The sequence below is a fragment of the Micromesistius poutassou genome, assembly GCF_964030765.1.
Source record: "Micromesistius poutassou genome assembly, chromosome: 7".
NCBI lineage: Eukaryota > Metazoa > Chordata > Actinopteri > Gadiformes > Gadidae > Micromesistius > Micromesistius poutassou.
The window spans coordinates 6,145,479-6,172,949 of record NC_140277.1 but is presented as its reverse complement, the minus strand read 5'-3'; the positions used below and the strand labels follow the sequence as shown (position 1 = coordinate 6,172,949).

At 45.0% G+C, this 27,471-nt stretch overlaps 1 protein-coding gene across 1 annotated transcript; it reads right to left on the bottom strand.

Moving 5' to 3' along the window:
* Positions 1-1,649: 1,649 nt before the first annotated feature.
* Positions 1,650-27,471, bottom strand: abcc2 (ATP binding cassette subfamily C member 2). The gene is made up of 32 exons (XM_084470724.1): positions 27,330-27,471; positions 25,345-25,518; positions 24,938-25,075; positions 24,527-24,667; positions 24,194-24,316; positions 24,048-24,103; positions 23,616-23,841; positions 23,184-23,368; positions 21,994-22,171; positions 20,736-20,990; positions 20,203-20,268; positions 19,846-19,983; positions 19,063-19,209; positions 18,204-18,288; positions 18,041-18,107; positions 17,680-17,806; positions 17,163-17,339; positions 16,584-16,751; positions 16,116-16,305; positions 15,350-15,488; positions 12,044-12,146; positions 11,681-11,900; positions 10,130-10,284; positions 9,406-9,561; positions 8,620-8,819; positions 7,977-8,103; positions 7,556-7,657; positions 7,131-7,274; positions 4,136-4,294; positions 3,848-4,014; positions 2,802-2,996; positions 1,650-1,879 (listed from the first exon to the last, which is right to left on the bottom strand). Exons 1-32 carry the CDS (start codon positions 27,372-27,374, stop codon positions 1,750-1,752), a joined length of 4,683 nt encoding a protein of 1,560 aa, XP_084326850.1. The 5' UTR covers positions 27,375-27,471; the 3' UTR covers positions 1,650-1,749.

The window sequence follows — 27,471 nt, the reverse complement described above, 5'->3', positions numbered from 1 at the left end:
GGGGGGGGATGCACATAGCGGTGCTGTAGCCTCTTTAGCTCTTTATATACAGTATCTAAAGGAGCATTGAACAGCAGTATGCATACATTTAGGAGGAGTGTGACTAGAGAGCGGACATTCCTTCAGTGTTAAATACAAAACATAGCCTAGGCTACTCAGCATGCCTCAAAAGAGAAAATGTTTTACCGACAATTTAGAAAAGTATTTTTTCCTAAAATTAATACAGTGTTTTTCAAACACATTGTTTACGGATTCAAGGTAAATGGAAATTTACAATTTAGAAAGATATGGGATCAGGCATTTAAAAATAAAAAACGGATTAATCAGTAGTTAGAAATCGAATAGCAATATGCATGAAAAAACAACTAATAAACTGAGAAAACGAATGCAACCTGATAAATGTTTTCAACCTGGTCAAATGCATATCCGCTCAGCGGTGCCAAATCCATTTAATACAACTAAACAATCACAGAATCCCCAAGATTAAAAAAAAGCATAATTAATATTACTTACCCCACGCCCTTCAGCGGAGAGGAAAGAGTTATCAGCAGTCTTGTGCCAAGTAGTCCTCGTCTGATGGTCTGCTTTTGCTTTGTCGCTTCCTCCCTCCCTCTGCCAACTCCACCTCTCCCCTGAGTGGTATGTTCCCTCAAGTAAGAATCAATATGATGTCGCCATAGCTTGATGGTTGATACTGACCAACAATAATTATTGGACATCTCCAACCCCTCATGCTGGTCTTTATAAAATGTTAAATACACATGCACATTCATTGCACAAAATGTGTTTCTGAATTTATATTATTTATTCATGTTTATATATTGTGCAGGTATTTACTCTTTTGGTTTTTGGTTGGCTATGTATAAGTTTTGCTTTTGTATCAACAAGTATGTTATCTCAATGTATTCATACAGTAGTTATTTAGCATCCTTCTAGTTCCATTTACGTTCATGATTGTACAGTAAATTAGAATTGCACCAGTAAGTATTGTGTATCATATACATATTTTTTGAGTGTGTGTGTGGGGGGGGGGGGGGGGGGGTACATTAAAACCAGATTTAAACTTTGCTGTTACCGTTTTATTTAATGCACATAGTGCTGTAGCCTTTTTACCTTTTTATATACAGTATATGTCTGCATATGTCTGGGAAATTTGGGTGTCTAATCTCAAACATGGTTTTGGTTATTCTACATTTGTTGTAGGTCATTCAGGTTTTTACAACTAACTGTAACCAACATGCCACCTGAACACAATTCAAAGAGAGAAAAAAGCACTGCAAGCGTTTTCTTCTTTAGGAATAGGCAGTTTTATCAGACGCATGTTGACTCCAATAAACACAACAAATTCAAACATTGCAAACATTCATGAACAGTACAGTGAGTGAAAAATCAGGCAGTCTTCACAATATGACAAATTAGAAAACAATTCTTATGTAATCACCCTCGGTGGCACTATAAACAGCATTGTATGAACAGGTTGTGCGTTATAAGCTATTTCGTGAAGTCTTATACAGTCCAATAACAGACGCAAAGATGTCGAAACACTCCACATCGGCATCAAATATTGTTGTGGTAATTATAAATTATTTGTGAACGTGTTGCAATTGGCCACCACACACACACACACACACACACACACACACACACACACACACACACACACACACACACACACACACACACACACACACACACACACACACACACACACACACACACACACACACACACACACACACACACACATGATCATAGAACTGTGACATCTCCTGTGGTTATCCCGGCATCCCTGGTCATGGCATAGAAATGCCCCTGTTTTTCCAGCAGGTTTTCAGGAGAATCAAACTCCACTATTCTCCCTGCATCCAGCACCATCACCCTGTGAGGTGTCAGAAAGAGATGGTGTTACTCGAGCCATCGACCAATAGCAAATCAAACATGACACGTTCTTTACAATTTTAATTTGTGAACCCCAACACATGTATTATGGGAAAGTCGTTCTGACGACGTAATGGTAATTGGTGTTCATGAATCAGTGTGAATGATTTTCATTCTAGTATTAATATAGCGACAATCAACCTACACTTACACAGACTTGACGCACAGCATCCACTTATTCAATCGATGTCTCCTTGAGTGTACATTCACACATGAATATAAAAATAAAATAAAATAATAAAAAAGAAACGGAGAGATCTGTATTTATAGTCATTATACCCTCAGACATCCCACAATAATTGGTGAGGAGAGGTCATTAAGGTGTCAATCTCTTTGATCCAAGGGATCTTCAAGGGGATTAATGTTATGGATTTATAATTGTAAGTGACTTGGTTCCCCATTTGGTTTAAATTCACAAGATGCTTGACATGCACTGCACTCTGAGGTCCATTAATGAGCAGCATCTGGCACTGCTGCCACTGCAATTATTAAGCAGTCTATACTTTTTTCATGTGTGGTGCCTCAATAGCAGAACAAGCTACTCCAACATCAACAGCTCTCCAACATGACCTGCAGAATCCCTCAATATCTTTAAAAAAAACACAGGACTTTCTAAATGAAAGTGTATTTATTTGTGTACATCTATAAAACAGTAATTTTCCTATTGAGCCTCCTCTGCCACACACACACACACACACACACACACACACACACACACACACACACACACACACACACACACACACACACACACACACACACACACACACACACACACCTGTCCTACCATCTGTCCATCCTTCCTTCTCTCTCGCCCCTCACCCCCTCCCCCAATCCCTCCCTCCCTCCCTCCCTCCGTGTACCTGGAGCTGTCCATGATGCTCTGCAGGCGGTGGGCGATGGTGAGGACGGTGCAGTGGGAGAACTCCTTGCGGATGGTGGTCTGGATCAGGTCATCCGTCTCCAGGTCCACCGCGGCCGTGGCCTCGTCCAGGATCAGGATGCGGGACTTGCGGAGCAGGGCCCGGCCCAAGCACAGCAGCTGTCTCTGGCCCACGCTGTGGAGGGACCACCGGGTCGCCGTTACATTACAGGGGATGTTGACAAAGCGTGGAAGCTATAAGGGGAGGCTCTCTCAAACGTATTATTATAAACTTTATCACAGGCTCTAGACCCAATAGCAAGACATACAACATAAAAGGAAAAAAAAAAAAAAAAAAGTATTGTGTGTACATGTGTTGTTTTGCTACACATCAACCCTTTTTACGGAAAAGAAAATTGCCATTAAAGTTGGGTCCAATTATTTAAATGGTCAAGAGGTCAATGGTTTCTATATTATTTTCAGCGGTATATGGAGTCTATGTTGCTGACAGAATTTATTTCACAACGTCCGCATGTAGTAGTACTCTTTCGTTGTGTTTGCATGTTCAGGAAAAAGTGACTGGAGAACAATTTTTTTCAGAGTGTGAAAAATTTTAAATGTTGTCTGAAATAAACCTCCATGATTGGCTTATTAAAATAAGTATTCACTAGTGTCTGGTGGTCCACAAGAAGGAATTTAAAATGAGTCTTCTGTTTGATAGTCAGTTCCTTTCATAACCTTTAACAAACCTGGCTATTAATTACTGCCAGTAATATTTTAAATTACTGCAAGGCAGCGGTTACCAGCATTCATAAACGGGGAATGTGCTTTGTAATTTCTAAGTGGGACGATTCTTTGCTGTAAAATAAAGCCTCCTTCGCAATTATGACCGGAGGAGGTAGAACAGTTAGGAACACACAGATGGTTCCCAATGTATCGGCCATTCGGTATCAGCCTACATTGGCTGCGAGCACAGTGTGTGATTTACTGCACGGTTCGTTGTAATCCAAGAGCGATCCAGCAGGGTGCTAGAGTTCAGGGACCCACCTGAGGTTCTCTCCCCCCTCCGAGACCTCGTACTGCAGGCCCTTCTCCAGGCCCACCACGTATTCCTTGAGGTGGGAGAGCTCCAGCGCTCTCCAGATGTCCTCGTCACTGAAGTTCTCAAAGGGGTCCAGGTTCATCCTCAGCGAGCCTGAGAATAACACCGGGTCCTACAGCAGAAATACAATTACCTATTGTTATGGCTATGCATATATAGATAATGCATAGTATGAGTGTGAGCGCGTGTGTGTGTGAGGGTGTGTGTGTGTGTGTGTGTGTGTGTGTGCACACCTGTGGTATGATGGTCAGCCTGTTCCTGAGGTCGTGCAGGCCTATCTTGGAGATGTCTATGCCGTCGATGAGGATGCGTCCCTCCGCCGCCTCGATGATCCTGAACAGGCAGTTGGTGAGGCTGGACTTGCCGGCTCCGGTGCGACCGACTATACCAATCTGAGGACGCGAGGAGAGAGGTGTGAAGCACTGCATCCATATGACCAAGGCTGAGGTGGGCCTCCATCCTATCTGTTATGCATGCAATAGATAAGTGCAAGGTTGTTTCCTATGCCTGTTAATTGTAACCTGGAACATTGTTCTCCCCCTGAGCAATTCAGAGTTAATTGGATAGCAACGTCTCCATCTGCGTTCTTGTGTTATCCTTATATTATATACATATAGATGCCTTTGATGAGACCGTGGAGCAGTGGGGCACGTATATTGAAGGATTTGAACACTTTATAAATGCTAATGGGATAAAAGAACAAAAGCGAGTGTGATTGCTACTTACTCGCATGGGTATGCGAATGTATGGACTGCTGCGTAGTTTAATTACACCAGAACTTTCATAAACCGGGAAGAAGGGGAGACTGTCACACAATATGTAGCAGCTTTGAAGAGACTCTTGGAATATTGTGATTTCAGAGCATATTTGGAAGAGGCACTTTAGATTGGTTTGTGGAGTGAAGCTACCCAGAAACGGCAACTCTCACCTTTCACAAGGCAGTGTAAAATTGCCCTATCAGTGTAGACAGTCGCCAGAGAAGCACAACAGCTGAGTGGCTCCATAAAGGTCAACAAAGTCATGTTGTCTCTGCCTAGAACGACATGTAAATGTAAGAGATGTGGAAAAGACAATCATACAGACGATGACTGCTGGTACAAAGGCCAAGATTGCCATAACTGTGGAAAGAAAGGCCACATAGGGCGATTGGGTAAAAGTAACTATGAAACTATGAAAAGAGGAAAAAAACTAGATTAAAGGAAGAACATTCAGGCAGTATGATAAAGAAAAAAAGAGGAGTGATGAAACAGACACTGATACAGATTATGAACCGTCATTGAATATGATTACTCAAAGAGAGGAATTAACACATCTGAATCACCCCAGAGATTGAAGGTAAAACAATGGAAATGGAACGGACACTGGGGCTGCTTTGTCTTTGTGTTTTGGGATACATTCCATTACAGCCTTAAGATATTGTTTTGAACTTACACTGGAAGGGCCATTTCTCCAGAAGGAGTAATTAATGTGAATGTAAAACTGAACAGAATCAGTCAGCTGAATTATCATTGTATGCGGTGAGTGGTGATGCACAACCACTTTTTGGAAGGGAATGGTTCAGGTCAATAAAGTTTAACTGGCAGGAAAGCCCAGTGTAGCTAGTGCGGTAACCCACAACCAGGACGCTCAGCAGCTACGCCGAGCAGCACACTCCGAGACCAGACAGTTTGCTGTGGGCGAGACCGTTCTTGTTTGCGATTACCGGAAGGGGGAGAAGTGGACACCAGGAGTCGTGAGGTCCCAAACAGGACCAGTTTCCTACACTGCAAGTGTAGCAGCAGGAGTGTGGAGACGCCACACAGACCACATGTTGCCGCCTAAGACACATCCAGACCAGGAGGCGCCATTAGACACTGCACAGTGTCCTGTAGGGGTGGCACGGTTCACAAAATGTATGGTTCGGTTCGTATCACGGTTTAGGGTCACGGTTTTCGGTTCGGTACGGTTCTTGTTGTTATTTTTTCTTTTAATCTTTCCAGTCTGTCACTGCCACGGAGCGATAGGATGTCTCACAGTAACGGACGTTGCGATCGGCTGATTTTGCGCAGTTCTCCAGTGTGCGCGCAGTGCACAGCGCACACAGTGCTCCGGCTCTGTTTGCATTTGTTGCGTGTGCGTGAGAGCGTGAGATATTTATACTTCAAAATCGCATTCAAATAAAAATTTATTTAAAAAGCGGAATCAATTTGTGGCGCTTGTTGTTGAATCTGTGGCGCTGCGCCACACATTGGTCTATGTATGGGAAACACTGTATAAGTAACCTGAAATCCAAAATGTTCCCTAGCCTGAACCGTAGGACCGTACGACGAACACACACTCTGAACCGTGACATGCCAACCGCACAGTGTTTTTTTCAAAAACCGTGCCACCCCTAGTGTCCTGACAAGGGTGCTACCTCCCTGGATCATCCCACTCCAGGCCGCAGTACACCTGAACCCGAACAGGGTTGAGGTGAAGAACGCTGAAGAACACTGAAGCTGCTATGATAGCGGAGCCAAGCCCAGCACGTCACCACAGAGAGTTCTCACATGCTGGAGAACCTCTAATATCAGAGACAAAGCGTTATCCTTCAAGGATCCATTAGGCACCTGACTGTTATAAGTCAACATAGAGACTTGTCTTCAAAGAGACTGTTGTGGACTGTAGTAAAGATTATTATTAAGTTAGGGTTCCAATGCAAAGTAATGCTATTGCTTATTTCAGTTCCAACGGTATTGCTGAAGATACTGTAGTTATGTAAACAACCTTATTAAGTTGGGAGGAAATGTCATGTATTCCCAGCCTTACGGTGCTCTACGGTACCTAAGTGTAACCTGTAACATTGTTACAGGTTACCCCGAGTAAATCAGAGTTAATTGGATAGCAACGTCTCGACCTGCTTTCTTGTGTCACTCCATTACAAGAAGTTATCCTTAAATTATAATAAGAACATAATAATATCCATTTCATGGCTGTAGATGGCCCATATAATCTAAATTGTAAGACTTTACAAAAAGGGTACATTAATTAACATTAGTTAATAACCCGGAGCAACAACAAATACTGTCATGTTTTAATAAAATACTCTTAATATCACTCTTAATACACCTTATATCAACTGCCTGCCAGTGATGCAACGTAGGTTTGAATAATGTCCCTAATGGCTGAGCTTAATTTCATTGCATATTTCAACCCCCCCCCCCCATACACACACCCAAACCCCCACACCCACAGCCCAAGATGACCAACCTTTTCTGTGCTGCTTATATCACAGGTGATGCCATTCAGCACCAGGTCCAGCTCCGGTCTGTAGCGGACCTTGTAATTATCAAACTGTAGTCTTCCTGCATCAGGCCATTTCCCCGGGGGCTGCGTTTCAGAGAGCCACTCAGCCTAATGGAAGGACACACATTCATGGGTTGAAAGTGAAATGGAGAAATAAGTCAATAACTTGCATTAAATTGATCTTTTTCAAAGCTGAAAAGAGTTTGCTCACATTTCAATTGGTTGAGCACTATAAATAGCTATAAAGTAACTATAGCTAGATCACTATAGCTGTGGAGTGGAAGTTGAGTACCTGTCACTCATAATCCTCCAAGAACAGAACGGCATATCCAATCACCCTGCAGTCTACCAAAGAAAGACCCCTGCAGTAGCCTGCCTTCCGTCCTTACCTCCGTCTCCAGTTCAGAGTACTCGCTCACTCGCTCCACGGCCACGATGTTGGTCTCCAACTCCGAGGTCATCCTGACCAGCCAGTTGAGCGTCTGGGTCACCTGGACAAGCAGCGGGCCCAAGACCAAGAGTTAGGGCTCCTTAAACCTAGCCTATCGTTATGATCTTAAGGTGCCCGTTTAAACCAGGCTTTTCCATCCCCACAATCCTTGGATTTCATTATTTACTCATTTTGTGTGTAGTGTGGATAGGGTAAGACAACTAACCTTTAACATTGTCCCAAGTGTAATGAGTGAGTTTGTCTGTCTGTGTGGTCAGAGTCAATATGTGTGTGTGTGTGTGTGTGTGTGTGTGTGTGTGTGTGTGTGTGTGTGTGTGTGTGTGTGTGTGTGTGTGTGTGTACATGCGCGGGGGCGTTACATTGAGAGAGTAGGATATTGACAGGCCGACCAGCCCGCTCTCCAGCCTCCTCCTGGCGATGACGGCGAACAGAGCAGAGAAGAACACCACCAGGTTGCCTAGGAACTCCAGGCGGATCGCCAGCCATCTGTGAAACGCACACAATCAAAGCCTGTCATTCTTAGCGGCTTGTCATTTCGATTAATTAACACAAAATACACCGCCCTGCGGTGGATATAGGTGCTCAGGATTCACTCCCCCTTGTGTCCCCCAGGAAATAACACGCCACGGTGCCATGCCAACACGCCTTTGTACATGCGGTACAGAGAGTCACAGATACACTCAATAACCCCTATCAAACAAAAACGTAGAGTGCACTGGCGGAGTTTCTCTGGCGAAAAGACGTCACGTTTTGTGACGCTGATTGGCGGAAGTCATTCTTTCTGTCAGTATCCCGCCCACTGAATGATGAGGGGGAGATGTTGGGGGGCCAGAGATCCCGACTAATCCGTCGAACGAAAACAGAAAGTGAAGTCAAGTAAAGTGATCAGGACGGTCCCCAGGCCAAAACGGAAACACCTTGTCACGTCTACCGCTCTTTAAACGCTGGTGGGGGGGGGGGGGGGGGGGGTGGTGTGCTGATGGCACCGCTGAATTTGGGTACCTGTTGGACACGATCCAAGGGTAGACGCTCTTGATGTTCTCGTCCATGGTGATCTCGTTGTGCTTGAGGAAGCGCTCCTGGTGGCCATAGGCCCGGATGACAGACAGCCCCGCCACCGTCTCGCCGAAGTGGGAGTAGATGGGCGAGCGGGAGACAGAGTCCAGCCGCCGCAGCTGTCTGGAGGTGCCCACGTAGAACCGCTGGAGGGGGAGGCATAGGTCAACATCACCATGTTCTCAGGGGTTCAAACACACACACGTCTGACCCAGGGTCATTACAGTGACGTGGATGGACATTAAAAGTAGGTTATTGGACTTTTACTAATCATACTTTCTCACTGACGTTTTAAGAGTTTGTGAATCTCATCGTATTTTATATATTTTTATAACTATAAAAACTGGATCCATGATTAGTTGATATCTTTATTTCATGATGCAATACCATTCAAAGATAATAAAACAATGATATTGAATAATTGGCCAGCTCTACTTTATTGGATGCAGTGTATTGTTTCGTTTTTTTATCAGATACGGGCAAGGTGTGTATTGGTTAGTGAAACCTGTGTTCAACCCCAAGCCAAAAGGTTATGGGCTTCAACCCAAACGTCTGGAGTCTACCTACCCTTACCTGTGCATAGATGACAATTAATAAAGCGTCTGCTAAATCTTAATAGTCCAATAGTAGGGAGGAAATACTTAGGTTCTATTCATACGACTGTTTTGCATTTGTATATTGCATTTATATGAAAAAAGGAATCACGCCACAACCGACTCACAACCGACCCACCTGTACAAAGTAATAAACCACCGCCAGGGGTATGATGACGACGGCGAAGATGGGTGTGGCCAGACAGATGACGAAGAGCGTCCCGATAACGCCCAGAAGACATAGAATCCAGGAGCGGAAACACTGGGGGATGGCCTCGTCCACTGTGAATATATCCTGCAGGACGAATAGGGTCACAGCAGAATGCATCATGGGAGTTTTGTGGAGTGATGACTAATCAATGGCCAACATTACTACCTACATAGTGACTAATATTTAAATGCTCCTATGCTCCTTAAATTGTGGCGGTCATGGTGATGTGACGTCGTAGTGAACAAGCTCTTAGTTATGGTCAGACGTCGACACACCACAAGGGGGTTTACAGACCAATTACGTCCTTGCGGGCCCTCCTTGCGTTCACCGCAAGGGCCTGACGTGTGCCTCCCAAAAAATTGTAACCTTGCGTCGAGGCAACGCAGCCGCAAAGGGCTTTGATTGGTCCGCTAACATAAACCCGACGCAGAACCAAAACAGGTTCACGTGTGCGAAATACTTGAGTATGTATAACTATATACACATGTATAACTCTGACCATGAAGGAAAATACATATATTTTGATAGTTTTGATTCTCTTAAAAAATAAATACTAATCTTTCATTCCTACTACTGTGACACCCTCCCTTATTTCCCCATCTGGGATTCCTTCATGAATCCTCCCCTCTTAAACTATGTCACATGTCCGCACCTTTGCGAAGCGGTTGACCACCCTGCCAGTGGGCGTGGTGTCGAAGAAGACCATGGGCACCCGCAGGATGGTGTGGAGCAGCCTGGAGTGCAGGATGCGGGAGGCAGACACTGAGCCATCAGCCATGAGCAGGGTGCCCAGGAACACAAACACACCTGGGTCGGGGGGGGGGGGGGGGGGGGGAGAGAGAGAGCACGCGAGAGAGACAGAATTAATCTGTAGTTCTAATACAACAGATACAGGGCCCAGCAGGACACCCTCATGGATGTATAATGAGAATGGCGCAGATACATGGCATATGTAAGGTAATTTCAATCAAGTTTCAGTATTGTAAAGAGAAAATGGAGAGAAGGAGAAAGGGAAATGGACTGCGGAAGAGAATAAGTGAGATGAGGACAGTGGCAAGATGATTCTGATGATACTTAATAGTTACAGGCACACATAATAACCTTTCCCCTACATTTTCCATTGCCGTTCACATACATACATCTGCATCTGGACTGCAGCGAATGGACTCACCACAAAAGGTCTCCATGGAAACAGATGATTCACAGTGATGGCAAGAATAAATCAGTATTTTCCATTACGTGTTCATTTCCCCCATAGCAATAATAACAACAATACTGCTAACGACAAAGTGCACTTCAAGCCACGTACACTGATTGTTTTTCAATTTTCGACTACTTAATGCTCCGCTGTTGTGTATGTGTATCAAACAAATTTCCCCACTACGGGCAATTTGTTTGAGCATCTTGTTGTACATACATTAACATACAAACAACAAATACATATACACAACTACTTAATGCTCCGTAGTTGTGTATGTGTATTTCTTGCTTGTATGTACAACAAGATGCTCAAACAAATTGCCCCTAGTGGGATTAATAAAGTTGTATTGTATTGTATTGTTGGCCATGATTGCCCATGATTCCTCAAAGCAGGCAAGTGACCATTAGGAACTACAAAGCTGCCTTTCCTCCCACTAGTGATATATATGAAAGAGAAAGTTACTGCATAACCACAAACATGTTTGGAGATGAACCAAAGTCCGCTCATAACAGATTCCCAACATGATGTCACTGTCGCTCAGATCCAGATGATAATGTATGCAAGTACAAGCGTTCATGCATTTCTTATCTCTCTATGTACCACTCAGACACTTACTCTCTAATGGAAACACATTAATTTGCAACAACAGAAATACTGAATCAGTGAAGATTGCAATAAGTAAATGAGTTCAAAACCCTTTGAATTACGGCAGGCAATTTCTTTGAGATGCAGATTTTGTTGAAATTCTCTCTTCACCCCGACAGCATTCAACATATGAAATGTCATGGCAAACAAAAAAAACGTTAGCTATAAGCGTTATATAAGCAATAAGCTCCCCCAAAGTGTGTGTGCTTAACACACACACACACACACACACACACACACACACACACACACACACACACACACACACACACACACACACACACACACACACACACACACACACACACACACACACACACACACACACACACACACACACACACACACACACCTTACCCTGAGCTACTCCCAGAGCGCCAAACACGCCAACGCGGGTGTCTCTCTTCCAGGCGGGGTATGTCATGTTGAAGTATTCTACAGAGTCGTTGGTCCAGTTGCTCAGCCACAGGTTCTGGCCGATGAAGGCGATGTTCTGGATCAAGTACATCAGGAACATCATGGTGGAGTAGCCCCATCCAACGGCTCGCAGGTACTGCAGGTAGACCGAGAACTTCACCTGCACACAGGTACAGGAGGCCGGGACGCCACAGACATCTTTTAAAATTGCAATTGAATGCAGGGTATGTGTGTAAGGGTTTTTGTGTCAGTCTCACGTGTGTGTGCACGACTTTTTCCCCAATGGGGTGACGAAAATAGTACCTGTCCTGTTTCCATGGTTTCTTTCTCTATGAGCCTCTGGCCTTTCTTCATATCTGTAGCAACCTCTTTCTTTGGCGATGAGCTGTTTGACCTCAATCTCACACTGAACAGAGAGTGGACATGAAAGGTGGGGTTGGGGTAGCGGGGATCAAACAAAAAGGAAGAACATGAAGTGGGATGTTCATCTATAACCAAAGAAACACACAAGGAAGATTATATTCTGGTGCTGGTGTAAGCTCACTTAGCCTCTATCGCAGGGTCCCCAATTACTTTTCATAGTGGGCCCTTTTTTAAATCCCCTTGGAAACAATGGGCCACTCAACCTCCAGCCCCATCGGCCATCGAGCAACCAAACCAATCAGCTTTAAAACTCACCCCTTGACAGGCGAGTCCATCACAGTACTCGTCGATGGCTAGTGACATATAATCTATTTTTTTGAGATCGGCAAGGATTGCTGAAAAGCAATCCTCTGCTAAAACGTCTACCATTCTTGTTGCGCTATTACTAGACAGTGGTACTTGATTAACTGTAAAATATATATTTTTTTTTTCATCGTGCCTGAGCACGATGGGGGGGGGGGGGGGGGGGTGGCAAGATGATTCTGATGATACTTAATAGTTACAGATGATAACCTTTTCCCTACATTTTCCACTTTGCCGTTCACATACATTAGTGGTGGATTTCATGATTTGTTTGAATGAATCAGTTTGCATCGGTCAGTTCGCCAAGAAGAGTCGTAGCTGTGAATCATGATTCTCAGTCACCGAGTCGGTCAGACTCGGCTCCTCCCTCGTTCTCGTTCAAACAAATCGCGAATGCACGTTCGCGAATGCCGAGTCGGTCAGACTCGGCTCCTCCCTCGTTCTCATTCTCAAACGAATCACGATTGTGCAATGGTGCAAACGGTCATCAATCAACACAACATTAACTAAGTTCCTTTTAGCTGAGGAGTGCTTCATGTTCGGAATCGGGATGTTGTTGCCTGGCTGACTCTCATGACTTTTCCGTCCTCGAGTCTTCACCGCTAAACACAGTCAGTGAACGAACGGCGACTCGCGAGTCAGTGCGACTCAGCGACTAGTGGGTGGAGCTGGGAGTCGAGTCTCGGCAAACGAACGAGACGAACGACGACGAACGAGAGCGGCGAATCAGGTCCGTTCGTTCGTTTTAAAGAGTCGTTCGTTTGAACTGATTCGTTCGCGAACGAGCCACCACTAACATACATACATCTCTGCATCTGAACTGCAGCGAATGGACTCACCACAAAAGGTCTCCACGGAAACAGATGATGCACAGTGATGGCATGAAATCTGTATTTTCCACTACTTGTTCATTTCCCCCATAGCACTTAGTCCAGCATATCCACAGCACGACTTCAAAAGGTCTGCATCTGAGAAAAGTTTCTTGCTCTTTGCAAGACGCCATGATACATGGAGCAATGCTTTTCTTCTAATCTTTTCTTTATGAATCATTTTTACAGAGCTTTCATAAGGAGATGTAAGGCTAGATATTTTCTGCTTTCTTGGATCGGATCTGGGTGGGAATGCTTCATTAAAGCTGCTATGTTTAGCATTTTTAGGTTAGCAACCTTGTGAACCGATAGTGCTTGTAAACTGAATAAGCAGGTCTGTTTAGCCATGTCATGTCAAGGTAGAATGAATAAAAATTGTTGAGTCCAATCTGAGTAAAAATATTATATTTTCATTGTCAACTTTCTCTTTCTTGGTAGCCATTGTTCTCTTGTTGTTTTCTCTGTTATCCGCCTAGTGTCGTGGCAATTCCCTTTAACAGAGATTGCGTCTAGGCCAGATGAGATTCCCACTGCAAAAAAGCACACAATACATTGGAAAGCAACTATCCTAGGTTTAATGCATGCATACATTAGACTCCTCTCTAGCAGAGTGAGTGCAGAATACAGTTTGACAGGGTTTTTTAGACAGTTTCAGACCGTCCCAAGACACAGAGGTGCCTGTGTTCTTATCAAGGAGAACAGCGCCTAAGGGGATGTCTTCTCCTTTATGACCCGTTTACCCAAGCACAAAGGTCAATGAATAGTCGACTCTGGAGAAAGGCAGGTTGGCAAGACAATACGCGAAAGGAAAGAACTTTTCCTCATCCTCATCGTCGTCCGCTTATCCGGGGTCGGGTCGCGGGGGCAGCAGCTCAAGCAGGGGGCCCCAGACTTCCCTTTCCCGGGCCACATTGACCAGCTCTGACGGGGGGATCCCGAGGCGTTCCCAGGCCAGTGTTGAGATATAATCTCTCCACCTAGTCCTGGGTCTTCCCCGGGGTCTCCTCCCCACTGGTCATGCCTGGAACACCTCCCAAGGGAGGCGTCCAGTGGGCATCCTTACCAGATGCCCGAACCACCTCAACTGACTCCTTTCTAAGCAAAGGAGCAGCGGCTCTAATCCGAGTTCCTCCCGGATGACTGAACTTCTCACCCTATCCCTAAGGGAGAAGCCAGCCACCCTCCTGAGAAAACTCATCTCGGCCGCTTGTATCCGCGATCTCGTCCTTTCGGACGAAGGTGAAGGAGTTTAAGTACCTCGGGGAAAGAACTTTTGAATTAAATTAATCAACTTTATTTTCCGTGTGGATTAATTATTATCTCTCTGATTGTGCTCAAAGCAATTAAGTGACCAAATGCTATTGACATCTCTACTACTCTGCTCGCCGCAATATATATATATATACACATTTATTTTTCTTCTTCTCAGTAATTATTTTGCGGGCTATAAATCAACTGGTGGCAGGCCTGGTCTGGCCCGCAGGCCGCCTATTGGGGACCACTGCACTATCTGTATTGTGGCACTATTGCTATAGTCATTGTCGTATCTGTTTTCATTTAACTGTACTGTTGTTTTGTAACTGGAGCTGTTGAAATTCACTCATGGGCACATTGGAAAACCAACCAAAAAGGAAAAAAAATAACTATAATGGGATAAATAATCCCTTGTATCCTCTCAGTACACCAAGACAATGCACCACCTTGGGTCCACAGCACTACACCTGCCAGTGCAGGTCCCGCTCCTTGCCTGTTCGGAACGGGCCGATGGCTAGGCCTTTCATATTGCTTTCGGTACAGCTTTCTCGAGAACCGCTCATTTGAACAACTTCGCACTCGACACTGAAACTTCCCTTCATCAGCAATAGCCCGCCGAGTGTGTAGTCGAGTTGGATGGACGGTTGAAAAGAACATACACTCCTCAAATTAGATTGCTCTATCTCTCTCAAACTAACATGAACCCTTGTATTCTTTCTCTCTCTCTCTCTCTCTCTCTCTCCAGTCATGCCCTGCTCACCTCCCCAGGCTCCGCTGGCTGCGACGGATGCTGCCCTCCCTCTTCAGCGTGCCCGTCACAACGTCCTCAGGAGCGCAGTCCGCTTGGAGGTCCTCACCTCCTGAGACCTCCTCCACCTCCACCTCCAGCCCACCAGCGTCTGTTGTGAAAGTGAGATGGGCTTGGATGTGTTTAACACGACGCAGAGACAGACACAAGCACAATAAGAGAACCGCACAAGAGGTGCTTTGTTGAATCTAACCCTTACTCTAATAACAATATGAGACTATATTGTAACTGATGTCATGATAATCATGGGACCATAATGCAACAGATGGAGATAATTAGAACACGACTTTGATAAATAGACCAAATTGATTCTGATTCTGATCTGGTCACTTAAGGCTTTCAGCGGTTTGCTATCAGCAGACCGCTGCAGTGAATAACAGACCTTTCTTTCGATGTTATTTTGAACCATAGCATCTGTCTGACTATTTGTTTTTTAAAAGGTATAATTGTAAAGAGTAACAATTCAGCACATGAAAAATGTATCGGAGTAAAAGTATTAAACCCATCAAAAATATGTATTGAGGTAAAAGTTGAAGTAGGAGAAAAAAATAAAAAGTACAGATACAGCATTTTAGTACTTAAGTACAGTAGTGAAGTAGTTCTACTTCGTTATTATACATCTCTTCAAATTATACATTTCTTTAGTAAGCAGACGGGTAATAAGTGGGATGATGTATCGCAAGGTAGTCACACACACACACACACACATGATACTGACCTGCCGCCACTGCCTGCGCCTGCTGCTTGTTCTCCTCCTTGGCGTACGTGTCGAGGAACTCGGAGAAGGCCCCCTTGGTGGCCCGCAGGCCCTGGTAGGAGCCCACCTCCGACACCACCCCGTCCACCAGCACCACAATCTCATCCACGTAGGGCAGGAAGCTCACCCCGTGGGTCACCAGGATGCGCGTCTGCACGCACATCAACAACGAGACAGGGGGGCTCAGGAGATTGCCAGCTCTGGTTTGCCTTTGGCCATTATTGCATTCCAATAATATTGGAAACGGAGCAGACCAGCAAGATAGAGAAAAGCAGACCAGCGATCTGACTTATTCAATCGTTTTGGAAATGGACATTTGACTGGCTGTGGGTGAATCATTGTTAGCTATATCGATGAATAATGAAGAGAATAAAAGAGAATCAAGGGCATTTGAGTTTGTACATTTCTTTATGTTGGGCAATGACTAACCTTGTCTTTGAGAAGGCCCTTGGGCCCGATGACCTCCTGGAAGAGGTGCTTGCCCACATGGGAATCCACAGCGGACAGGGGGTCGTCCAGGAGGTAGATGTCTGAGTGGCTGTAGGCAGCCCGGGCCAGGCTGATCCGCTGCTTCTGGCCTCCAGACAGGTTAATACCCTGGAGGAGGGGGAGAGAGGAGAGCAAAGGAGAGGAGAGGAGAGAGGGGAGGAGAGGAGGCAAGAGAAGAAGAGGAGACAAGACGAGATGAGTGAAGAGAAGACGAGAGAGGAGGAGACGAGAGAAGTGAAGAGGAGACGAGAGAAGAGATGAGTGAAGAGGAGAAGAGAAGAGGAGGAGAGTAGAGGAAATGAGAAGGGAGACAAGAGGAGACAAGAATAGACGGGGTGAGGCCAGACCAGAGAAAAGAAGAGAGGAGAAAAGAAGAAACACATCAAATGAATGCTGGCACACTTGAACACACAGAAAGACAAAGCGAGCACAAAGTTATCTCTGTAACTTTGCGCATGCTGTTCCTTCTTCGAGTCCAACCATGGACTCGAAGCGACGGAAGTGGCTCTGGAGTCTCACCTTCTCCCCGATCTCAGTGAGGTCCCGGCCGGGCAGCAGCTCCAGGTCGGGGCCCAGGGCGCAGGCGTCCAGCACCCCCTGGAAGCGATGGCTGTCGTGTGGGCAACCAAACAGGATGTTGTCCCTGAGGGTGGCATTCTGGATCCAGGCCTGCTGTGGCACGTAGGCTACTGAACCCTGCAGAGTGGGGAATAGAAAGAGATCCAGATGTAGTATTGACATCTCATTTATTCAAAGTCAGGTTGTTTATCTTTCGTCCAATCTTGTTTATGGATCCTACTGGTGGACTGTGGATATTTGAGATAAAACCCAGATCCCTTACACTAAGCCTGAGACTATCCAGTTCATGAATAGTGCAGATTCACTTGATACGTCTTAATATCTTTTTTATTTTTTACCTACCAAAATATTCTCCTATTTATTTTGGTAGATGGGTGTATTGGCCTCAACAGCTTTTCATTTTGAACGTGAATGTAAACGAATGCAAAGGATTCATCAGCGTGTGATTGACAGTGACCTGCAGGTTAACGAATCCCTTGACGCTGTGCAGCTCCCCGAGGATAGCTGAGATGAGGGAGGACTTTCCAGAGCCCACTGCTCCCACCACAGCCACCAGCTTCCCCCGACCAATATCCAAGGAAATGCTGAGAGAACACACACACACACACACACACACACACACACACACACACACACACACACACACACACACACACACACACACACACACACACACACACACACACACACACACACACACACACACACACACACAGTTAGCTTTGTGTGAGTTTGTCTGAGTAGATAGCGTGTATGATGGTGTTCCAGACGGCGTTAAAGGGGTTGTGAACATGTTAGATTCGATCCAATACACTCACTTCTTCAGTACAGGATCCACTTCTTTCTCCCAAGTGAAGGTGCCGTCGCTGATGCTCACCGCTGTGTCTGAAGGGAGTACAACCGCAGGGTGGGAAAGGTTGAGAGACACACGCAAAAAGGTAACACACACGCATCCATACAGTAGAGAGGAAGCAGACTCACTGAAGCTGGAGTCGTGGCGCACGATATCCGGGTCCAGGTCATCACCCCCCAGGAACTTTTCAAGGCGCTTTTTCGACACTGCCGTCTAAACATGAACAAACAAATACACCTGAGTAAGTATTCAACTATCTCTATATTTATATGAGTGAGTGAGTGAGTCGGTGTGTGTGTGGGTGTTACAGCATATGCGTGTGTTTGGGTGTAACAGTTTGTGTGTGTGGGTGGCATGTGTGCTGGCGTGTGTGTGTGTGAAAAACATTAATACCTCATTGTGAATTTGGGTACACAGTCATATGACTGAACCAATGTATCTGCATTGTTTGTAACACAATGAAAACATATTCCTTTCATGCTCTATTTTCGCTAACCACTTTTAACCACTAGGTGGCAGATTAGACAACAGGTTCATGATGGTTGATGATGATTGAGGATGATTGAGCACATGGCTTCAACCCCATAGAGGGCAATGTGTCTGTCCTTAACAGCCATTTAAATCAGTGTCATGTGTCCTCAAAGAACACCTCACATGATGGTATGTTGTTCAGGGTGGAGAGTATCCTTATATAATACGAGTAGATCATTTGAAATCCAATTTCACCTGCCTTTCATAACACTCACTATAATAACGACCAAGGCTTAGCAGTAGTAGGGCATAGTGGAACTAATGAGAAAAACCTGCTTTCCATGTCTAGCAATTTCACACTACTTTCGCAGTGACTTGTTTTGCGAAGTCACACAGATTAGTTGTTGTGTCAGAATGGTTCTTTATAGTTTAGGGCATAGTTTCAGGGGATAAATGTACTCTCTGAGATCCTTGGTGTGTGTGTGAGAGAGTGAGTGAGTGAGTGAGTGTACACACCTGCACCATAATGGCGATGAGCATGGGCAGCATGGTGAGGGGGAAGCGCAGGATGTTGAAGAGTGCGATGGAGGTGAACGCCTTCTCTGCGTCCAGCACGTTCTCTGAACTCACAGCGACAAACACCCCGAATGTGGCCAGGGAGACCTACAGCAAACGCATGCACACGCACACAGTGAATGTTGTACCATACACTCTTGTTATTTTACTTTAATTCTTTATCGTTCACCATTACTCTTTATCTACTTATTTTGCATGTCTAACATTTAAATATTTATGCATTTTTGTTTGCTACAACTCAAAATATAACAAAGCTTTTGGTCATATCAGTGTGGGACCTAGAATGCTTTGTTTATTGTCCCAGTTTCTCCACACTCAAGGGCTTGAGTGTGGGTTCAAGGGCCTTTTGACTGAGAGTGATTGAGAACTAGGAGAAAAGTGTATTTTTTGAGATCAGTCATTGTTGACATGATGTCTAAAATGTGTGACTAGCATGGTGACTAGGATGATAAAATCTGCATGTTTCTTTCTGGATTCATTGAAATATTTAACAGGAGATAGGCCTATTTAAATCAAGAAGAGACACACGTTTTTTATGACGTTTAGAATGCTACAACTCATATTGCGTACATAGATATGCTTTCCATGTATTTCAATTTTGCTGTTGTCGAGCACTTATCTCAATTACTGTGCTGTACTTCCTGCCGTGACCCCCTAGTTGCTTATGTTATTATTCCAAGTCTGTCTACTTCTGTCTTGTCAGTCCCCTGTCTTTGGACCCACCAAAGAAGGGGCGCAGTAGAAGATGAAGGTGGAGAAGGAGTTGAGGTAGGCAAACTTCCTCATGACCTGCAGTTCCTGGCCACGGATGCCCTCCACCTGAGTTTGGAAGGACGGCTCCCAGGCAAACAGCTTCAGGATCTGTGGAGGAAACAAACGTATGGCAGCTGGTCATGGAGAACATCAGGGTACGAGCGGTACGCGGATGGTGTCTGCTGCATAGAGGAGATCTTCGGCCTTGCCATTCTTCTGATGAACAACCTTTTACCTTGAGCCTTTTATTGCCCAAACTTGCCACATAGTCATTTTTTTAACAAGATGACAGACAATCAAGTGGTAAATCTGCACAGTCACACTCACCTTCATGCCGTTGAGTATTTCATTCATGATTTTCAGCCTCTTGTCTTTGTACTCCATGTTCTTAATCTGAAAGGAGGCAAACACAAAAGATGATGCCAAGATTTGATCTTAATAAACCCCTCCAAAACATTTTTATTGATAAAATACTTCAGTTACCAAAATGGTTAGTAGAAGGATATTAAATATATATTAATAGTCTCATCAAAAAGCTATTGCTATTGAGACAATATACCACTCAAGGGTAGAAATCAATGGCAATTCAATGCTTGTGCGTGTGCACACGCGAGCACGCGCATATGTGTGCATGATTGTGTGCGCATGATTGTGTGCATGTGTGCCTGCCTGTGCATGTGTTCCTTTGTGCGCGTGTATATGTGCCTGCCCGTGCATGTGTTCCTTTGTGCGTGTATCAATGCCTTTATGTGTGTATGAATGTGTGTACGCAAGTGCCTGTGTGTGCTTGAGTGTGAGAATTAATGAGTGCTTGCGTGCGCGCGCTCGCACACAAGACACACACAGGGCATTCTCCTGACCTGCAGTTTCCTGGCCTTGGTGGCGAGGAACCCATTGATTGGCACCATGAGCACCATGATGGCCAGGCCGGCCAGCACTGACGGGCCCAGCTCCAGCCATAGGAAGGCGATGGCCAGGAAGATCTGCAGGGGGCAGGACCACAGCAAGTGGATGAAGCTGAAGATGTCGTTGAAGCGCTGGGCGTCGGCAGACATGAGGTTCACCGTCTCCCCCACCGTCGACTCCTTGCGAGAGCTGTTGGACACCACCAGCGCCTGTGGGGGGGGGGGGGGGGGGGGTGGAGATGGTTGTGAGGAAAGACTGAAGAAGCAGACACGGGAGACCGAGAACATATCTGCAAAGCCCGGTCTGATCTGTACTTGCAGTTCAATCATCGGTACGTTCTACGGTTCATTCAATGTACATCACTGGTTTTCACTTTATGTACACACCAGTGCAGTTCCCGTTCAAAATGTTCAGAACATGCCTTTTCGTAATGGCCGAACTTCAAGCGCTGGTTACACTTCTACAACTGCATAATGCGCAATCCAACTGCGTAACCACGGAGACCCCTCAAGCCCTCATAGTTCTCCGTCGTGGTGCCGGATACGCAATGCAAGTGCTGCAGGCGCTGCCAGTGTTTACGTTGTGATAGTAGTCAAACCGGAAAAGTAATTCCGGAAATTATGTTTTTAGAGGACCAATCTCAGCCCTTGCCGTCTCCGTTGTCGCTTGACGGAGTGACTGACACTTAAAAAATATTTCATGCAGCCGGAGACGACGGAGAGGTTCTCCGGCGACGTAGAGGGCTCTACGTAACCGTCGTACAGCACTTTAAGCAGGAGTAAAAATTAGGCTTCACACTCGACACTGAAACTTCCCTTCATCCGCAATAGCCCGCCGAGTGTGTAGTCGATTTGGATGAACGGTTGAAAAGAACAGACACTCCTCTAATTAGAGATCTCTCTCTCTCTCTTTCTCTCTCTCTCTCTCTCTCGACATCCCACTTTATATTGTATTCCAAAAAAAAAAAAAAATGTAATCTATATTTGTCATTCTTATTTCCATGCTGTCCTTCTGTACTTTAACTCTCACTAAATAAAGCCCCTCACACGTCCGTCTGTGACGACGAGTGTATGGTGGAAAAGAAAAGAAATCGCTGCACAATGGTGATGTGTTGTATTGGAACCACGATGGCCAAGAGCCAACCGTGTCTTTCAGCTCCAAGAGAAAAGTAAATCTTGTTCAGGGGGGAAAATCGCAGCCGACCGTGCGTACCTTCTTGTACACGGCGGCCATGATGGAGGTGCGGACCTTCATGCCCAGCACAAAGCAGCGCTGGAAGTACTGCTGGAGGAACAGGGACTGGAGGACTGCCACCAGAACCAGCAGCACAGAGTACATGTAGCCATGCCAATCAGGGGCGTCTTCGTTCTGGGTGAAGGAGATCATCAGCCTGAAATAGTGAGTGAATGGAGTTTTTAGAGCAAATAATCGTTACCATGGAAATGGGGTTAGTGTCTGAGTGGATGTTCAATTGTAGCTAAATAAATTAATGAGGACGCAATACTCATTAAAGAATATCAACATGACAACAACAAGACAGTTATAAAGTTAGGATAATATTAATGAATCAATTAAATGTATAAATAAACCAAAAATAAGTAAAAAGGTTACAAAATAAATGGTGAAACCATTTGGTGAAACAAGTTTTAACAAGGTTACACTTGGATTCTCTGTGATACACTGCTGTAATAAAGCCCTTCTTTAATTATCTGAATCATTCCATCCTCCCCTTGTTTTCTCTCAAAGACAACACAAAGGCAACAACAAATAGGAAGGCACTGAAAACAATGTTATCTTTTCATTGAGAGGTTAACCATTGAAGAGCTGTGCCCTGTTCCCAGAAGCTTACTTTGCGGGTCAATAATTCAACTTAATGTGAATTGAATTAGTAGACTATCTCTAATTCGACACTTAATAAAAGTATGACTACAGTACTCATGACTACAGTAGGCTTTTTAAGCAGTGACTTATGTGACACTTCTGAACAATGACATAATGGCTTGTGCCTTTACGGGACTACGGATGGAAGAGAGTTCCTTGTACCCTGCCGAGTGCCGAATGTACTGCTATTATCAGCAGACACAAAGAACATTCGTGTTTAACAAAGCTTTTGGTCATATCAGTGTGGGACCTAGAATGCTTTGTTTATTGTCCCAGTTTCTCCACACTCAGATTCAATGGCGTTTTGGAGAAAAGTGTATTTTTTGAGATCAGTCATTGCTGACATGATGTCTGCAATGTGTGACTAGCATGGTGACTAGGATGATAAAATCTGCATGTTTCTTTCTGGATTCATTGAAATATTTAACAGGAGGCCTATTTAAATCAAAAAGAGACACGTTTTTTTATGACGTTTGAATCGTTTGAATGATTGACTGAATGAATATTTTAAAAAGACTCACTTCAGGAGTTGAGGACTAACAAAAGCTAGCAGGTCCTGCAGGAGCTTGAAGAACGCTGACTCCACCAGAGTTCTCCTGAAGCACTTGACGATGGTGTATATCAGCCACGCTTGAGGGTAGTTCTCATCTTCCTTCACCTTTTCTTCCTTCCCCTTCTTGTTCTTTTTCTTTCCCTCCATTTCCTCCTACGATGGGATGTGAAAATGTTGCGGAATAATTAATCATAATAATAATAATAACAATATGCATGGAGATTTACACCTAGACATAGCTCCCTTGCTCCACACAACTGGACCTGTAGCAGTGCCTTGCCATCCTGATCCCAATCTATACAAGTCATCAACACCTCCACATCCCTTCACCTTTTGTGTTGTTAATATCGACCATGAACATGCACATGTGTGTGTGTGTGTGTGCGAGTTTTGTATGCACCATCATCAGTACATCTTGACTGATGCCGTTCTGCAGGGTGGGCCGGGCCTCCTTCTCAGGCTTTGTTTCAGACTTCTTCTTCTTCTCGAAGCGGATGCGGGCGGCGCCCAGCTCCGACTCCATGTGGGAGTGGAAGTGCCGGTGGATCTGGCTGGTGGTGTCGGCCTCCTTCAGCTCCCACAGGTCCTCCTGCACCAGGGCCCGCTTGTAGCCATTCACCACCATGCTGACACAACCAGACAGGGGGGGTTAGGAGAGAGGACCAAAGAGCCGGCAATGGGGGGGTAGTGAGTGAGTGAGTGAGTGAGTGAGTGAGTGAGTGAGTGAGTGAGTGAGTGAGTGAGTGAGTGAGTGAGTGAGTGAGTGAGTGAGTGAGTGAGTGAGTGAGTCAGTCAGTCAGTCAGTCAGTCTCTTGATGATTTTGGAGTGTACCTGTTAAACCAGTTGAAGGTGATTCTACTTAAAAATGCCGCCCCTGCCTCTGGATTCTTTGGGAAACAAAAAGAAAAAAAGAGGGGTTTTGAATTGACCAAAGCACCCGGTGGTCCCTAGTACTTTGATCCAGGCGGTGCCGGTACCTTCTTGACCATCTGTGCTGCATCTCGGGGGATGTCTGCCCAAGACGACAGGACCAGCCCCACCAGCTCCATCGCAAATGAAATGTAGAAGAGGCTGTATCTGGGAATATCCGGCACCTCTCCCTATACGGGTTAAAGAGGAGGTGCCATGGTGGAGCAGTGTAGGGTATGTTTATATTCATTTAACCCCGGAACAGCCACTCCCTATTTTGAAGAAATTCCCGCCGAAGTGAGAGGTCTAAATATATCAGCGTTACTAAAGTTACAGCTGCTGCGTTTGACCCCCTACCACTACACACATACACAAACCCATTCCCCCCTTCCTGTACACACCAGTCTGAGAGCCTCTCGGAGGAGGGTCTGGAAGGGGAAGATGTCACAGCACACCAGGAGCAACCAGAACAGGAAGAGGGTAGAGGAGTCCACGGCTCCTTCCCTTCGCCGTACTCCTTCCTGGTACAGCACGACCAAAATCTGGTCAGAAAGCAGAAACTCTCAGCTTTATGACGCCATAGCTCTGAGAGCAATGTTACTGAAGCAATGTAGAAAGGGAATTGAAACTCAGTGCTCATCGCCAATTAAAGGGAGGAAGGTTGTTAACACGTGAGCTTAGAGTACTGGGTAGGTCACATGTTAACACGACAATGTTTGGGAAACAATAGCGGAAACATATAGAGGATATTAGCATCTGAAATGTGGGGATAGAAACAGCCACCCGGTCTAAGTGTTTTGTTGTTTTTGTACCCATGAGATGGCGTAGATAATGGGGTTGACATAGAACACCAATGCATGGCTGCCAGTTCCACTCGATGGGCCATGGTCCTCTCCTAGCGTCAGGGCCAGCCCAGAGATGGCAGTAATGAACAACAGGCCAGCCACGAGCTGAGGAGAGGAGACAAAACCGATTAGGCCATCTTATTTTGGAACACAAAACATGATCATGGAAATATTCATTCATTAAACACAATTCATTTTGAATGAATAATAACATTTGAATGAAACTTGTTTTTGTGTTTTAGATTGTGGCAATGAAAAATGATCTAGCCTTGCAAATACTAGAACATCAAACTATAACACAATTATTCAGATGGTTTGTATAATATCCTCATGTGACATCTGTATTGGTCCTCCTACAGACAGCCACGACTGACCTGCTTGCTGAGGTACAGCTTGGAGACATTGCAGGGCTTCCCGCGTCTCCTGAGCAGAGCGGCCAGGTGCCAGGGGCTGCAGAGCCAGAGGAACCCCAGGGGAAGCCACACCAATACGGTCTGCTCCAGGCACACGGGCAGGTCCGGCTCTGCTGTGTCCAGGAAGGACGAGTTCTGAGAAACACATTACTGTTATTATTCACACAACATTATATAGAACAGTCATGGTAGTGTAGCTACCATTATAAAGTAACAGCCAGTATACACACACATATATACATACATATATATATATATATATATATATATATATATATATATATATATATATATATATATATATATATAAATAAAGCGCCACACTCTAAATTAAAATATTGGGACTATTGGGATCAACAATGAAAAAGTAACTCAACGTCAAATCATTGAAGATCATTATATTTCCCCTCAGAGATGAATCAAGTAAACATTTTTCTATCCATCTGTTATCGTCCCCCACTGATACATCCCATGATATCAGAGTCGTCTGAAAACATGTGCATCTACTTTGTACATGTAGGCCAAGGCATGGAGGGTGAAGAGGAAGGAACCCAGAACAGTGCTCTGGGAACAGCGCTGCTGCTCACTTCCAGGACCCTGCTGATGGCACAGTGCCATCAGCCTGGGCTCTTAGTCGCAACAGGTAGAGGATAGCCTCATCAACACCCATGTCTGCCTGGTAGGCAGACTACCTCATGTGTGTGCCAGCCTTTGTGTCGGTCCATGCTCTTCATGATGGAGGATGTTAGGGGAAATCCTTCATCGTGCCGGAGTGTATCTTTTTACGGGCCAAGCTGTTGTTTTTATATATAACCCTGCACCCAGTAGTGCTGTATCTTGGTTAGGAGCAGGCCGATTCATTCTGTTTACCTGCCAATGGTCCAATATATCATCCATTGGTTGGTGGCAGGTGTAAACTTTGTACAGGGTAAGGGTGGCTCCCAGTCATTCAGAACCCTGGGGCTCTTTTTAGTCCACTGATTGGTCTGAGTGGGGCAGGGAATCGCAGGTGAGAGGTGTGGGACTCATCTATGAGACCAACGACTCTCTTATGTAGTCTGCGTTGTTGTCCTGACGTGGTCATCATGAAGGTTGTCATCCATCTTCCTGCTGTGCGTACGGCTCTTCTCTGCCCCCTCAGCGTCTTCTGTACCCTCTTAGCTCCTCCATAGGCCCCAGACCTGAAGGCCCTCTTCTAGCCGTTCAGGGGGATCACTTGTTTTTCCGTTTCTACTGATTCATACATGTCATGTACAATTCATTTATCAACATAACACGTATGGCACTACCTTTATAATGCAAGTCAGTAGGCCAAATGCTACTACAATAAAACGATTGACAAACAATTACAAACGTCGTTCAATATTGCTGAGTCACATTATTTCGTATGCCAACGATTGATATTTGTTAAAAGAGACGGAAAAACACTGAAATAGTTATGTGTGTAGGCAATATGTGCACAACATATATGGGCGTACTGATCCATTTGCTGTATATTTTACAATTGTTTGTTTAATGTGGCTACTCATCGACTCTACTGTATTTCAATTGTCAAACTTTTATACTGACCACACACACAGACACACACACACACACACACACACACACACACACACACACACACACTTTCCGTTCAGCTCAGATCTAATGGTTCCGTTATAAACAGACGGCACCTCGGATTTACTTAGAATGGTGAAATGTTACCTTGAAAACTACACGCAGTAAATTAAAGGCCTATGTTTTCGCTCTCATCGGAATGTTTTTGGACATTTCAAGTCGAAACACAACATTGTAACCAAGTGAGTGAACAAGTGTTAAAAGTTATTTCTCGACTGGAATTTAATCATCCGATCTGATCGATACACACTTTGTGTGCTGTGTAAATGTTTAACAGCAAACCATTTAAATGACTAGGCACTCTCCACCACCCTCATGGTCCCACTCACCCAGAAGATAGAGCCGCAGTATTTGTCCAGAGTCGCGGCAGGCATAGCTCCCTGGAGATGAGCGCCAACGCCGCTAAGATGACCAGACAATCACACCACCAACACATGTGTCGGTGTCGGGACACTAGCTTTAGGGACACCC